General features: G+C 44.2%; 1 protein-coding gene across 1 annotated transcript in view; it reads right to left on the bottom strand.

The window, feature by feature from the left end:
- Window positions 1–246: 246 nt before the first annotated feature.
- The window catches only part of LOC137327967 (uncharacterized), a 247,551-nt gene continuing 232,940 nt past the window's right edge, over window positions 247–14,857 (bottom strand). The window contains exon 14 of the mRNA XM_067993980.1: window positions 247–3,709. Coding sequence (XP_067850081.1) covers window positions 1,842–3,709 — 1,868 coding nt within the window. The 3' untranslated portion in view covers window positions 247–1,841. The remainder of the gene's footprint in view (window positions 3,710–14,857) is intronic.

Here is a 14,857-nt window from a genome sequence, read left to right on the forward strand (position 1 = left end):
TGTGCATAAATTTGCTTTGGGGTCCTACCTGGAGTCCGGTTTGCTCCTAAATTTAGTCGGCTGCTTCATCTGCCTGCAAAACCCTGCCGGTTAAAATTGGAAATGATCGGGATCTGAGCGGATGAGTAACCTGCTCAGTTTTAACTGCTCACCCGCCTGGTTTCTGCCGGGCGGGTAGTTAAAATCAACCCCTGTGTCCGTCTTCATAGATTGACTGTTAACTAAAATTTACACAAGTCAAGAATATATTTTTTATGCAATGATATTTTCACCATGTTAAATTTTCAAGCTACAAAACACAGTGCAACACAAAAATGTTCTTAAAGTTTTGTTTACAACATTGTTGGTGCTCAGAAACAATGTAAAGAATGACATAAAATAATGTTTCCACACTATTCCAAGTTATTCACCTGTTTTCCAATAGGATAAAAGGAAAAATGGGCAATGTAAAAGCCCTGCAAAAGTAAATTTACAAAATTTTAAGTGGAACAAAATTATTTTCCTGTTATCAACTCATTATTGAAACCGTATAACTTGCCTGTCTATAACAGGTGCATAGAAAGTGCAAAATTAAGAACAGACTTTACAAAAAAAACTATATACATCACACATCAGTTAAATACATCCATTCAGTTTTCTGGGTTAATATTTCTTCTACTAAAATGCATATTACACACCTAACATTTTATGTGCTCTGAACACCACTACACGTCCTTTTCTGCTTGCTGCAAATAATTATTGTTTGCAATGGTCACCAAGCAAGAATACCATATTCCTGAGTTGATGTCACATAATACTACCTTCTCAATACTGACCAAAAATACAGGCAAGGCAAGTGTCAGAGAATGACTCCAAATATTTTCCCTCATAAAAAAGTAATCACAGGCAGAGTTTGAGCACTACATTGCCAAATTTTCTTTCTAAAATTTACAATAAACATCAACAACTACATCTCCGGTCCTTGGGCATCACATCACAGCTATTTAAATTATTTTTTTACCATTCTTAAAAACTGTAGAAATAGGAGACTAAAAACATCATGTCAAAAACTCCTACTGCATAAATATTTACTCAACAACTTCAAAGGCTGTTGTAAAGAATGCAAATTCTGTTACTCCTTTTCCTTAAAGTACATTTGTACAAGTAATACTCTGAAGAGTAAAAAAATTTCAGCTGTGCATGATGTTACCATTTCCAACCAAAGCATTATATGTTTTCATTGTAACTCCTGTGTACTAGTATGTATCAAAATCAAGCAAGGTAGAAATGACTTGTGAGAAGTTAAATCAGTATTGACTGTCACAAACCTCGTGATGTGATTGAAAAAAATCAGTCCCCTTGGGAAAACAATGTAAAAGCTACTTGTGTAACAGACTGTGCTACAGTATTTGTCATATAGTGAGCCTGCTCACTCCCTTTCAGATTTTCACAGCATTTTGATGGTGGTCATGCATCAGCTTAAACAAAGTCTGGTCTGCCACAAGACAGATAATATTTCACTGACAATTATGTAGGCCAAAAATAATCATAAAACATTTTATGAAATGTTATAACATATTTACCTGCATTAATATTTTGTGTGAGATGTGGAGAATGATGTATACTACGATGTCTTAATTTGTTATGTAAACTTATGCAATGATGCAGTTTGCATAGACTTCTGTAATGACTCAATGTCCATGCAGCCCTCAATAAAGCATAATTAGCCAATTACTTGAATAATTGAAAAATATAAGGTTGCTATTGTGATATAAAATGCTTGCAGCATTTTGGAACATTTGATCATTGTAATTGGTGAAATTTTGTAAATGTATGTTATGGATAAAATGGAATGGCTGCTGTCATAATGTAATAGATTCACAATCTTGCGACTCTGGAGATATTGGCAAACAAATCTCTGTGCCTAAATTTGTGGTTGCAGCTGTGACATGTTCTTGCTGCACGTCTGCATCAGTAGGAGCAGGATGTACAATAGGATGAGTTGGTATTTTTATCAGGCTTACAGAGTTATCCAAGTTCACATTAGTAACTGGAATATTGACTTCAGCTGAGTCAACCTCTCTTACTGTACAGGTCCCTTTTTCATCACAGGTTGCAACCAACTGCGAGTCATCCTGTAGAGGCAGTGCCATGTGCTTGAAGTTCAGAAGATTTTGCTCAGCTGCATGTGCCACATGAACTGAAGTCATGGACCTGACTATTTTGCAGGAGCTATTTAAACACTGCCTGACAGGCGAGGTCTGCGTGATAGCAATCAGATGCTCAGGACTATGGAAATTTACATTTCTTATAGGGTCCTGTTTGTGCACAGTTGGTGAATATTTGGAAGGACTCTGGTGAGCAGAAGGCATGATGTGGTTTTCAGGGGTGTAAGTGTCCCAGGCCTGCTGATACAAAGTTGAGGACTGTTCAGTAGGTTGTGGTTTAGCTGACAATTCTAATGCCAAAAATGGTTTAGATGCACTGACAGCAGCGTCTTCTGGTTCTGGTAACACAAGCTCCTTCTGAGCAAGTGCATGATTTTCGTCATGTTGAATCTCAGTCATTGGTTCTGAAATAATCTGATCATACTTATACTCAGTATCTGATAAATTGTCATACTGAGAAACATTTGAAACCCGTCTTCCACCTTGGAACTCATCCACATCTTTTATTTCTGTGCTGTTCAAATCAACTGAAGTTTCTTGTGTTAAATCACTAAAGGATGACTTCTCTTCTGGGGATGAAAGCTTCACTGTCAGCATAGGTTGTGGTTGGTCAACAGGGGAATGTGCTTCCAACTGTTGAGGGACATTGGGGTCAGAATAAATATGCAATGTTTCTTGTGGATTTGGGAGTAACAAATACATTTCTTCAGAGAACATCTCTGCAGGTGGAGGCTCTGGAAAAGGTAATGGTGCAGTCTCATTGTCTTCTATCTCTACCAGTCCATCACTTATCCATGGCGAGGGCTCATCACTGCTACGTTCTTCATCTAAGGATTTCTCATCCACTGACTCTGAAGCAAGTGCCTGGTATTTCTGCGGAGATTTTGTAGCCATATTTTTGAGTACAGAAACTTGACAAATTTTTGAACAGTGTGCAGATTGTTCTTGCGGAGATTGGGTTTCAGCTATTTCAGTTGTTTCTATAGACGCAGCTTTGCTCATGTCTTGAGAAATGATCATGCTTTCTTCTGGAGAGTTGGTGGTCTTTTTTTCTGGAACCATAAAGTTAACTTCTTTTAAACCTGGGATTGTATCATTTTCAGCAATATAAGTCTCACTGTTTTGAACAAGTAGGGTGTCTTCCTTCTTTGGAGGCTGCTTTGTAACTTTTTCTGGGATAGGAGGTGGACACATTTCTGAAAGCACTGCCTCATCTTTTTTTGGTAATTGCATTTGGTCTTTTATAGGAGACCTAGAGTGGTCATAGACTCGAGCTTGAGCTTCACAAATTTCCGCCGAATGAGCATGGCTCTCCTCTGGAGATGGAGTCACATTCTTTTCTGGAGAAGGAGCCTCAGCCTTTCCCAAAGGCTCAGGGACAGAAGGTTGGATGTAGCTTGTTTCTGGTGATTTTCTGTCTACCTCATTATCAGGTTCAAAGTCATTCGTTGGAGAATTAACCTTTTCATTATTGCCATTGGCCATGATGTTGATCTTCTCTGGTATTAAAGTGACAGAAATTTCTTGCCCTAATGGTTTGTTGGGAAACTCATCAGGTTTTGCTAAAATGGATCAAAAAGAAAAGATGTCATTTAATCTGAAGATTGTAACACAAAATAAAAGCAACAGATATTGTGCCTGTAAATTCAGCATACCATCCGAAATTATGTTCTTGCAGACGATAAGACATTGATTGTATAGTGTATAGGTTCAGTTCATTTAATTATTTGTTGTGTTAGATTTGGCTTTTCTTTACACACATTTGTGCCTATTGATAAGACTTATGGATTCTGAAGAAAACATTGAAACAGCATATTTAATCTCAGCAGAATGAGGGATAGAAGGAAAGGAAAAACAGGTTTGTCTAAGCTCCTCCTAGTGGCCAATGAGTCCCACTGGAAGTTTCGGTCGTTAAATTTGCACACGAGTGAGAAATAGTGAAGGTGGCAACATTAAGCTTGGAAATGATCTAGAAAGGCCAAAAAATTAAAACTTCCTACACTAGTGTCACCATCAGGACACTAACATGTCGCACTACAGAATGATAGGAGATAGGGTCATTCTTACAATTTTCCGCATGGTGAGGGTACCTGATGTTATCTGAGCCACTGCTGGGGACAGGGTGAAATGGGGAAGGGCAAAGCAATGGAGGTACTTCCCCAGGAGGAGAAAAACAGCAGAAATTGTGAATCAACTCGGGTCCATCAGCTGGTTTCAGAGTGACACCATCAGGGGCCTGGCCACAGCGGGGGTTAAATTGGGCTGTATAGCGCCTGTTCTTTAGGTGCTATGCGGACAACTAAGGTTTCAAAATGGTGTCCAAGATGCGCGGGCACACTTCCGACGGGAAATGCGCAGGACGCCATCTTGGTAAAGGGGATTGTGCATGCACGTGCGCCTAACAACCACCGGTAACATACAGAGCAGCGAGATCATGATGCGAATCAGTGTGCAATGCTGATTTGAAGCCACCGCTGCCATTTTGCAAATCCAAATTCCAGTCAACGCCTGGTCTTAACCTCGCACAGCTGAACACGCGTTAAATGGCATGTAAGTCCCTCTACCAGCGCTATTTAGAGGGATCATGAAGTACTTGCAGGTTGGTTGCTAGATTATTTCTTCATGCTGCAGGTGCAATTGTATGTGTTTTTGGAGGATTCCTATACTTGGCTAAAATTTAAGTACTCTACAGGGAGTGGTCTGACTGGTCTTGCAGTACCTTTTGTGTCATTTAAAATAATGCGCTGAACAAAGTTGCGTCCAGACATGGGTGGCTTGGTAAGGCTTCCTCTGGGAATTGAACATGACTGGGAGAATGAAGAGAGGCCACACAGAGCAGGACAAGCTGCTAGAAGAGGGAGAAGGAGCAGCAGGGCACTCAGCAGGAGGCCTTATCCGCAGAGGGTCTTCAGGGAGCAATTCCCTTACCTCAACTTCAGCGATGACCAATGCATGAGACGTCTTCGGTTCACAAAAGAGGTTGTGACTGAAATCTGTCAACTGTTGCAGCCACAACTGCAGCCTCAAAGCAGGGCAAGGACAGCATTGCCTGTGCCTGTCAAGGTGACTGTGGCTCTTAATTTTTATGTTTCTGGTTCGTTACAGGCTGCTGCTAGAGATATAAGCAACATCTCACAGTTTGCAGTGCACTGAAGTATAAGGGAGGTCAGTGAGGCTCTCTTTACAGAGAGACTCATTCACCTCACTCCCTCTTGACAGAGACAAGCAGGAGGAGTGAGCATGAGGTTTTGCAAGGACTGCAGGCTTCCCCATGGTGAAGGGTGCCACTGACTGCATAAGAACATAAGAAATAGAAGCAGGAGTAGGCCATACAGTCCCTGGAGCCTGCTGCGCCATTCAATTGGATCATGGCTAACCTTCAACTTCAACTTCACTTTCCTGCCTGATCCCCATATCCCTTGATTCCCCTAGGGTCCAAAAAATTATCTATCTCAGCCTTGAATATACTCAATGACTGAGAATCCACAGCTCTCTGGGGTACAGGATTCCAAAGATTCACAACCCTCTGAGTGAAGAAATGCCTCCTCATCTCAGTCTTAAATGGCCCACCCCTTATCCTGCGACTATGCCCTTTAGTTCTAGACTCACCAGCCAGGAGAAACAACCTCTCAACCTCTACCCTGTCAAGCCCCCCTCGGAATCTTATATGTTTCAATGAGATTACCTCTCATTTTTCTAAACTCCAGGGAGTATAGGCCCATTCTACTCAACCTCTCTTCAGAGGACAACCCTCTCATCCCAGGAAACAATCCAGTGAACCTTCGTTGCACTGCCTCCAAGGCAAGTATATCCTTCCTTAGATAAGGAGACCAAAACTGTACGCAGTACTCCAGGTGAGGTCTCACTAAAGACATGTACAATTGTAGTAAGACTTCCTTACTCTTGTACTCCAACCCCCTTGCAATAAAGGCCAACATGCCATTTGCCTTCCTAATTGCTTGCTGTACCTGCATGCTAACTTTTTGTGTTTCTTATACCAGGACACCCAAGTCTTTCAGGACACAAACATTTAATAGTTTCTCACCATTCAAAAAATATTCTATTTTTCTATTCTTCCTACCAAAGTGAATAACCTCACATTTCCCCACATTATACTCCATCTGCCACCTTCTTGTCCACTCACTTAACCTGTCTATATCCCTTCCCAGACTCTTTGTGTCGTCCTCACAGCTTACTTTCCCACCTAGCACATTGCCATGTGTGCTCCTTAACTGAACTCGGCTATATTCATCAATATAAAGGGGATTCCGCTCACTCAGTGTGCAGCTGGTGTGTGACCACAGACAGTGCATCATGCAGGTGAATGCCCGCTATCCTGGCAACAATCATGATTCTTTCGTTTTGCGGCAGTCTTTCATTCCACCTGTATTTGAACCAGCATGGCAAGTCAAAGGCTGGCTATTGGGTGGTGGAAGGCTGCTGACCTTCAGTTGAAGAGCGTGCAGATGGCCTTGGAGGATGACCTATAGCAGGTCCGGGTGGGAGGGCCTGGCTTCAGGCTGCACCATCTCGGCCTGGGCTGCAGCAGTCTGGCCTGGCTGGCTGACAGGCAACAGCAAGAGCACTGGCGGAGTGGCAAGGGTGGGAACAGGAATGCTGTCATCCTGAGAGAGGACATTAGGTTCATGTTCTATGAAGCCATTGCCATTCTCTCGGGGTGGCTCCTCAGGAATCCTGGTGATCCGTTGGAGAACAGACCACTGGACTGCTGTGATGCCCTGGAAGCCCCTTTCAACAGTGGTATTCAGAACCACAGTAGCAGCAGGCTGAGCTTGCAATGCAGCAGTCAGACCTTTGATGGAAGCTGTTTGTGCTGCAATGGAAGTTGTGACATTGGTCATCGGACGCTGCATCATGGTGGGTTCCACAGGTGTGCTGATGGACGTGACCACCTGTTCCATGATGGATAGGATGGGCTCCAAGCTCTGCGCAAAGCCCTGTGCCAAATTGGTGCTCCATGCTCCTTGATGTTGTGCACAGGCTTTCTGGCAGGCTTTCCGGTGCTCCAAGCATTTGGTTGTGTATGCCATCAGCCTTCTTCTGTAGCCTGGGCCATTGAAGTCCTCATCTGAATCCTCTGCAGCGAACTAGTGTGCGATCTCGCCCTCTGGCGAGCTGGCACCTGCGGTATCTTCCCCCCCACCCCCCCCAACCCTGGCTGCTGCTCATTTGTGCCCGATGTCTCACCACATGCAGATCCCTCCTCTATCCTAGCCTTTAAAGTACGTGCAGTGTCAGTCTCTGAGCTGGTGGCTGCGAGTGTAAGATCAAGTGACGGTGTATTTTCATCATCACTGTCTTCTTCCTCTTCCTCTCTGACTGGGAACGTTTCAGTTCTTGAGTATCTGAAATGAAAAAGGGACAAAGGTTGGGTTGTGGTAAAGGGAGAGGAGAAAGTAAAAAGTGCATGCTTACACCATCTGCAGTTTGTGAGTCAGAAGAGATTGTGGGATGAAGGAGAAGTGGGAAGAGAGAAGGAGGTTTAGGTATGCAGAGACCCTCATCATCAATCCCTCCAGCACCGCCAGTGGCCACGGCCTCATTTATGCCCCTTCTTACGATGGCCAACACTGTCTCCTCTATGGGGGTTAAAACGTATAGGCGCGCTTGTCCTCTTCCAGTTTTTTGCTGCGGCCTCCTGCTTTGCTCCATCTTATCCTGCAAGAAAGAGGGAAGTGTGACAGTGAGTGTGCTGCAAGATGTTTGGGTGGGTGATGTGGCTGTTAAGATTGAATAGCTGCCAGTGTGTGTGAGCTGTGAGTTGTGGGTGTGAGGCTTGTAACAGTGCTAAGTGTGTGAGGGTGGGATAAACCATATGAATGGAAGGGTTGAGTACTGATTGATAGAGATTGTTGGTAGGTGGGTGATAGGGGTGTAGTGAATTGAGCAGTGGATGAGGCTAGTGGTGCAGTTGGTAGGATATGCCATTTAAAGATTGACCTCACTCACCTTGACAACTCGTGTCAGATAATGCACTGCATCCATGTTCTTGGAGCTATACTCCTGGCATTGACCTCCTCCGCTACTTCCTCCCACTGCCTCCTAGGCATATGTTTCGAGGGCCTCCTGCTCCCCTGCGGATACAAGGTGTCTTTCCTTCTCTCCACCTTTTGCACCAAGGCCTCCAGTGCATTATCAGAAAACCTTGGTGCATGATCTCTCGCAGGTTGAGCAATCTTGACAAAATTCTTCAAAATCAATTCACTTCCTGACACCACTTTCAGCAGCCACAATGCACCTCCCCTTTAAGAGGTGCAGGCTACCTTTAAGTAGCACTAGCCATTTGCGATATTGGGCCCCCTGCTGATGCTTGCAGTCAATGAACAACACAGGTAGTGCTGGCTACACGCAGCAATCGTGAAAATCAGCAGGCTGATTTAACGTGCTGCCTACAGTGGAATGAACAGATGTGGGTTAATCATGGACTGCGATCCCTGCGCCTGTTTTCAGGGCTTATCCAGGGCTTTAACCCCCAGATGTTTGAGCGCAACTCTTAATCAAAGAATTGTATCTGGAGTAGTAGAACCTAAAAGAGAGGAAATGGGAGAACAGCACCTAACATTCTATTCTGGCTGAATTGTTCAAATATTAACTTTAATATAAACTTTAAAAAGAAAAAGTTACTTTATCCAAAGAACAGGTAAAATTATAATTTATAAGCTGTGAGCGAATCATGAAATGGAGTATATATTTATTCTTGTTTTCTCAACAGATGTTAAACTATGTAGGTTTTTCATTGGGTACTATGTGCTACCATACTGCTCAAAAGGTTTAAATAGCTACTCATAGGTACATAAAATCTCCTGACGTGTCTTTAACATGCTAGAGATATGATTAATCCACTAATACAATTACAGAACCCATATTTAATCATTTAAAACAGCAGAATAATCACACTTCAAATAAATCTTCAGTTATCAATGAAAAATGTCCTTTAAAAAACATACTAAGGGAAAAATTGGATAAGAGCCGTTTTTGGGCGCAGGTAGCATGATGTGCTATTACCCCACGCCCAATGACCCCTGTGCAGGAAGGACACAAGTTTCGGCTGGCCCAAGGACTCACCTGCAAACAGCGTTCCATTCCGGGCCTTGCATGTGGAATCAGTGCAATTTGCACTTTCCATCACCAGGGGGAGAATCTCTTAAAGGGAGGATATTTCTTAAAAATCTCTTAAAGGTAGCTGGTACCTGTTATTTGCTGAAAATAACAGTCTATTGTCTGCACGGAGTCTGAACGGAGATCAGACTTCGCACACGTAAAACACAGATGCAGGTCCCATCCCTATGTTTACACACTGATGAGCTATGTTAAAACATTGAATAAAGGTTGCACACTACTCAATCCCACATCCTCCAATCTGCACGCCAGACCTCACCAGTCTGTCGATCTGAGTTGGTATCAGGCCTGCAAGAGAGCCTGCACCAAGGTTCTCTGCTGATGCACTAGAGGCCTTGGTGCAAGAGGTGGACAGAAGGAGGGACATCCTATATCCGTGGGGGGGAAACAAGAGGCCCTCCAGACTTATATCCAAAAGGCAATGGGAGGCAGCGGGGGACAAAGTCAATGCCAGGCGCACAGCATTATGAACATGGATGCAGTGCAGGAAGAAGTTCAATGCTTTGACATGAGTGGTCAAGGTAAGTGAGGTCAGCTGTCAAGTGGCGTCTCCAACGAACTGCACCACGCACTACACCCCCCATCGCCCACATACCAACAAACTCACTCTTTCCATCAGTACTCAACTCTTCCAACCAGATGCTTCCTCTCACCCTTACACATTACCACTGTTTCAAGCCGCCCACCCACAACTCACAGGCCACACACATTGGCAGCTATTCAACTATGACAGGCACATCACCCAGACACACGAGTCGCTTTCTTGCAGGAGAAAGTGGCACATATCAAGAGGCAGCAAGTGGCAATGGCATTTAGCCCCTCGAGCCTGTTCCACCATTCAGTGAGATCATAGTGGACCTGTGACCTAACTCCATATACCCGCCTTAGCCCCATATACATTAATACCATTGGTTCACAGAAATCTATCAATCTCAGATTTAACATTCGCAAGTGAGCTAGCATCAACTGCCGTCTGCAGAAGAGCGTTCCAAACATCTCCCATCCTTTGTGTGTAGATGCATTTCCTAACTTCACTCCTGCACGTCCTGGCTCTAAATGTTAGGCTATGTCCCCGCATCCTAGTATTGAAGTCTAGGAGATCTCCAAAAACAGTTACGAATGTCTTGGCAGCCAGAAGCAATAATCCAGCCACTAACCTGTAAATCCTGCATGGTCCCTTTAAATAGCGCTGGTGGGGGCTCCTCCAGGCACTCTAAGACACGTTCAGATGGTCAGGATTGAGACTGTGTGTTGAGTTGAGCGTTAGACACCATTTTGGGACTTATCACTTTAAATCAGCGTTGCACGCTGATTGAAGCCCTTTTCTCCCTACTTTACATGATTTCAGCGTTCGTTATCTACACCTGCGCCATCTTGGATGTCGGAGAAGCCGTGTAGCGCCGAAACAATGGGCGCAAGACGTCCCAATTTAGCGCCCACTGTATTAAGACTTTGTACAGTTAAAGCTATGCATCAAGGCCAAAGAATTTCTTGTCACCCTGAAATGAATCCGAGGTGGATCCCACTTAATTTTAAGTATGCTGACAGTATAATGTCACCAGCCAGATCACTACAGATATATTCTGAGGTTGTCCCAGGCAGCAGGTTTAAGCACATGCACCAGAAGCGCACTAAGAACAAATTCATTTTATTATTCGACAATGCATTTATTATTTTACAATGCAAGAAGAAAACAGACAAACAAACACAAATTAATTCATAAGGGTTAACTAAAACACATAGAAACAAACAAATTGGGTGCAAGTGCAGCAATAATGCCCACCATACTTCGACGTGACTGTCAACTGAACACAGGCAGACACTATGGAACTGAAGAAAAAGAACAAGGCAGATGATGAAAAAAAATGACAAAACTTATCAACAGTGAAGAAGAGGTCCTAAAAAGAAATGAAAAGTCAGCATGATCGGATATGTGAAGCAAAATGAATATAAAAATCACAATTTTAGTAAATGAAAACTATCATCAGTTATAACTAATTTGGAAAATTGGTAAATACTAAGAACATGCAATTTGGAATGGTTTTTAAAGTGAAGAAATGCTTAACTGAGGCACTTCAGCAACAATTCAATGAATCCAAATTCTGAATAACTGGGCAACCATTAGACAGAGTTCTTTAAACATATATCAATACTGCAATTAGAATTAATTTGTACTCTGAAAATACCATGCCAGAGACCACCCTGTAGGATCTTCCCTCTTCCCCGTATAACAAGATAAGCTGAAATGAGATACGATTTCTGACAAAACTGACTGAACAGAGTTCAGTATAACACTCTGAATGCTTAAGCTCTGAATGTGCAGCAGATTTACACAAACATCTTTTGAAAACTTCTATCTCAAGAGAGTATTGAGTTCAGAAGTGAAAGGATTGGTTCATCAACTATATAGGTCAAGAATGGATTGGGTGGCTCATTAGTTCTGAAAATGTTATGAGATTAACTACTAAATAGGATCAAAAATCAAAGTGCAATTTTGCAAATAAAGTAGAATTCACAAGATCTGACACTGCTGAGACAGATAAAAATTAAAAAATGGCTTAATGCCTGCAATGTTTTCACTGACCCTTCTGGCATAACTGATAGAACTGCTATCTGAAAATCCATTCCCAGAGTAACAGGTTTTCTCCTGCCTTTGGCCATTAAGGATTACCATAGCAACATAGAATTACATAGAATATACAGCACAGAAACAGATCATCAGGTCATTCGGCCCAACTGGTTCATGCTCCATGTGTTTATGCTCCACACGAGCCTCCTCCCACCCCTCTTCATCTAACCCTATTAGCATAACCTTCTGTTCCTTTTTCCCTCATGTGTTAATTTAGCTTTCTCTTAATTGCTTCTGTGCTATTTATATAGCGTCTTTTCTGAGCTCGGAACATCCCAAAGCGCTTTACAACCATGAAGTACTTTTAAAGTGTAGTCACTGTTGTAATGTAGGAAACATGGAAGCCAATTTGCGCACAGCAAGCTCCCACAAACAGCAATGAGATAATCTGTTTTTTTAAAAATTGATGTTGGTTGAGGGATAAATATTGACCAGGACACTGGGGATAAACAATTATTTTGTATCTGTTTTCACAGTAGAAGACACAAAAAGCATACCAAAAATAGTGGGGAACCAAGGGGCAAATGAAAGTGAGGAACTTAAAACAACTAATATCAGTAGAGAAAAAGTACTAGACAAACTAATAGGACTAAAAGCCGACAAATCCCCTGGACCTGATGGCCTACATCCTAGGGTTCTAAAAGAGGTGGTTGCAGAGATAGTGGATGCATTGGTTGTGATCTTCCAAAATTCCCCAGATTCTAGAACGGTCCCAGCGGATTGGAAGGTAGCAAATGTAACCCCGCTATTCAAGAAAGGAGGGGGAGAGAAAACAGGGAACTACAGGCCAGTTAGCCTGACATCAGTCGTCGGGAAAATGTTGGAATCCATTATTAAAGAAGTAGTAACAGGGCACTTGGAAAAACATAATATTAGGCAGAGTCAACATGGTTTTATGAAAGGGAAATCATGTTTAACAAATTTATTAGAGTTATTTGAGGATGTAACTGGCAGGGTAGATAAAGGGGAACCAGTCGATGTAGTTTATTTGTATTTCCAAAAGACATTCAATAAGGTGCCACATAAAAGGTTGCTATTCATGATAAGGGCTCATAGGGTTGGGGGTAATATATTAGCATGGACAGAGGATTGGTTAATGGACCAAAACAGAGAGTAGGGATAAACGGGTCATTTTCAGGTTGGGAGGCTGTAACCAGCGGGGTGCTGCAGGGATCGGTGCTTGGGCCTCAGCTATTCACAATCTATATTAATGACCTAGATGAAGGGACTGAGTGTAATGTATCCACGTTTGTTGATGATACAAAGGTAGGTGGGAAAGTAAGCTGTGAGGAGCACACAAAAGGCTCGATATTAGGAGGGAGGCGGGTTGCCAGTGGGGGGTCGACTGGGCGTGTGGGTAACCCGCCCAGTAAAATCGGTGGGTTCCCCACGCGATCGCAGCCTAATTGAAGCCACTTACCTTGGCTTTCGGGTTTCACGCTGGAAAGCTGCGCAGCGGGCGCACTGCGCACCCGCATCATTGGCTGTCAGCTGGAGGAGCCCTATTTAAAGGGGCAGTCCTCCACTGACTGATGCTGCAGAAAATAGGCAAAATTACAGCATGCAGCATTCCAGGGGGAAGGCTGCTCCAAGGTTTAATGATGCCTCATTCCAGGTCCTACTGGATGGCGTGAGGAGGAGGAGGGAGATCTTCCACCCGGCGGACAGGAGGAAGTGGCCTGCCTCTGCCACCACGAAGGCCTGGCTCGAGGTGGCAGAGGAGGTCACCAGCACCACCAACATATCACGCACCTGCATACAGTGCACGAGGCGCTTCAATGACATAAGTAGGTCAGCCGAAGTGAGTACACTTACTCATTGCCTTACACTCCATCTGCCACATCACCGCCCCCACCCCACATCTCCTTCTGCACTGCCAACACTACTCTATCACATCACTCCTCACACCCACTCAAAGCTCATCCTCATCTTACCTGCAATTACTCACCTCGCCAGTACTCATCCCACCACTACCACTCAACCCAATCCTCATACAATCTCAGGCTCTATCTCATACTCACCCACTCATGCATCTCTTTCACGGTCAGCCTCACCCAACCTGCCACTACCTGTGCTGCAGTCACAGGGCATGCATCACATATGTGTAGTAGGAAGCGTAAGGCAAACGTGTCGTGAGCATGAAGGGGATGCATAAGGGTGTTTGAGGGTTTGTCATGGTTTGTGCAATAATGCCCTTTCCTGAGGATCACCATGAAGACCACACCTGATGCCACCCATTGTGTCACTGCAGAGTGGGTGTAAGTGTATTTGCAGGGCTCTTTTGTGCAGATGACTGAGGGACGCCGGTGATGTCCCCGGTGGCACATTGGAAGGATGCGGAGGAGAAGTTGTTGAGGACAGTGGTGACTTTGACAGTGACAGGTAAGAAGACGGTGCTCGGGCCAGCCAGGAGCAGCTCGGCATGAAGAAGGCTGCAGATGTCCATGACTACACGTCGAGTGACTCTGAGCCTCCGTGTGCACTGCTGCTCAGAGAGGTCCAGGAAGCTGAGCCTCGGTCTGTAGACCCTGTGGCGAGGGTAGTGCCCTCTGCGTCGCATCTTTCTCTGTGGTTGCCCTCCCTCCTGCTGTGCAGGTGGATGTGTCACAGCACTGTGTTGTGGAGCTCCACGTGTCTGACGTGGACAGCGTGGCCGGCGAGGCTGCTGATGCTGTTCGCCCTCCAAGGAGGTCATGACTGCAGCTATGGCAGCGCCCATCCGGAAGATGTACGTTTGAGGAGGTCCGCAAGGTAGGTAAATGTGTCTGCATACCAGGGTTGAGGTTGCAAGTTTGTGAATTTTATTGTTAGGAGGAGGGTGGTGCAGGACAAACTTTGTCCAAAGTGACAGAGTGACCGTCTGCAATGAGTGAGAGTCTCCCCCCCACCTGTCAAAAGGACCTTTGCAGCTGCCACAGGCTGGTGGCTGCAACACATCCAT

The sequence above is a fragment of the Heptranchias perlo genome, chromosome 12 (assembly GCF_035084215.1).
Source record: "Heptranchias perlo isolate sHepPer1 chromosome 12, sHepPer1.hap1, whole genome shotgun sequence".
NCBI classification, from domain to species: domain Eukaryota; kingdom Metazoa; phylum Chordata; class Chondrichthyes; order Hexanchiformes; family Hexanchidae; genus Heptranchias; species Heptranchias perlo.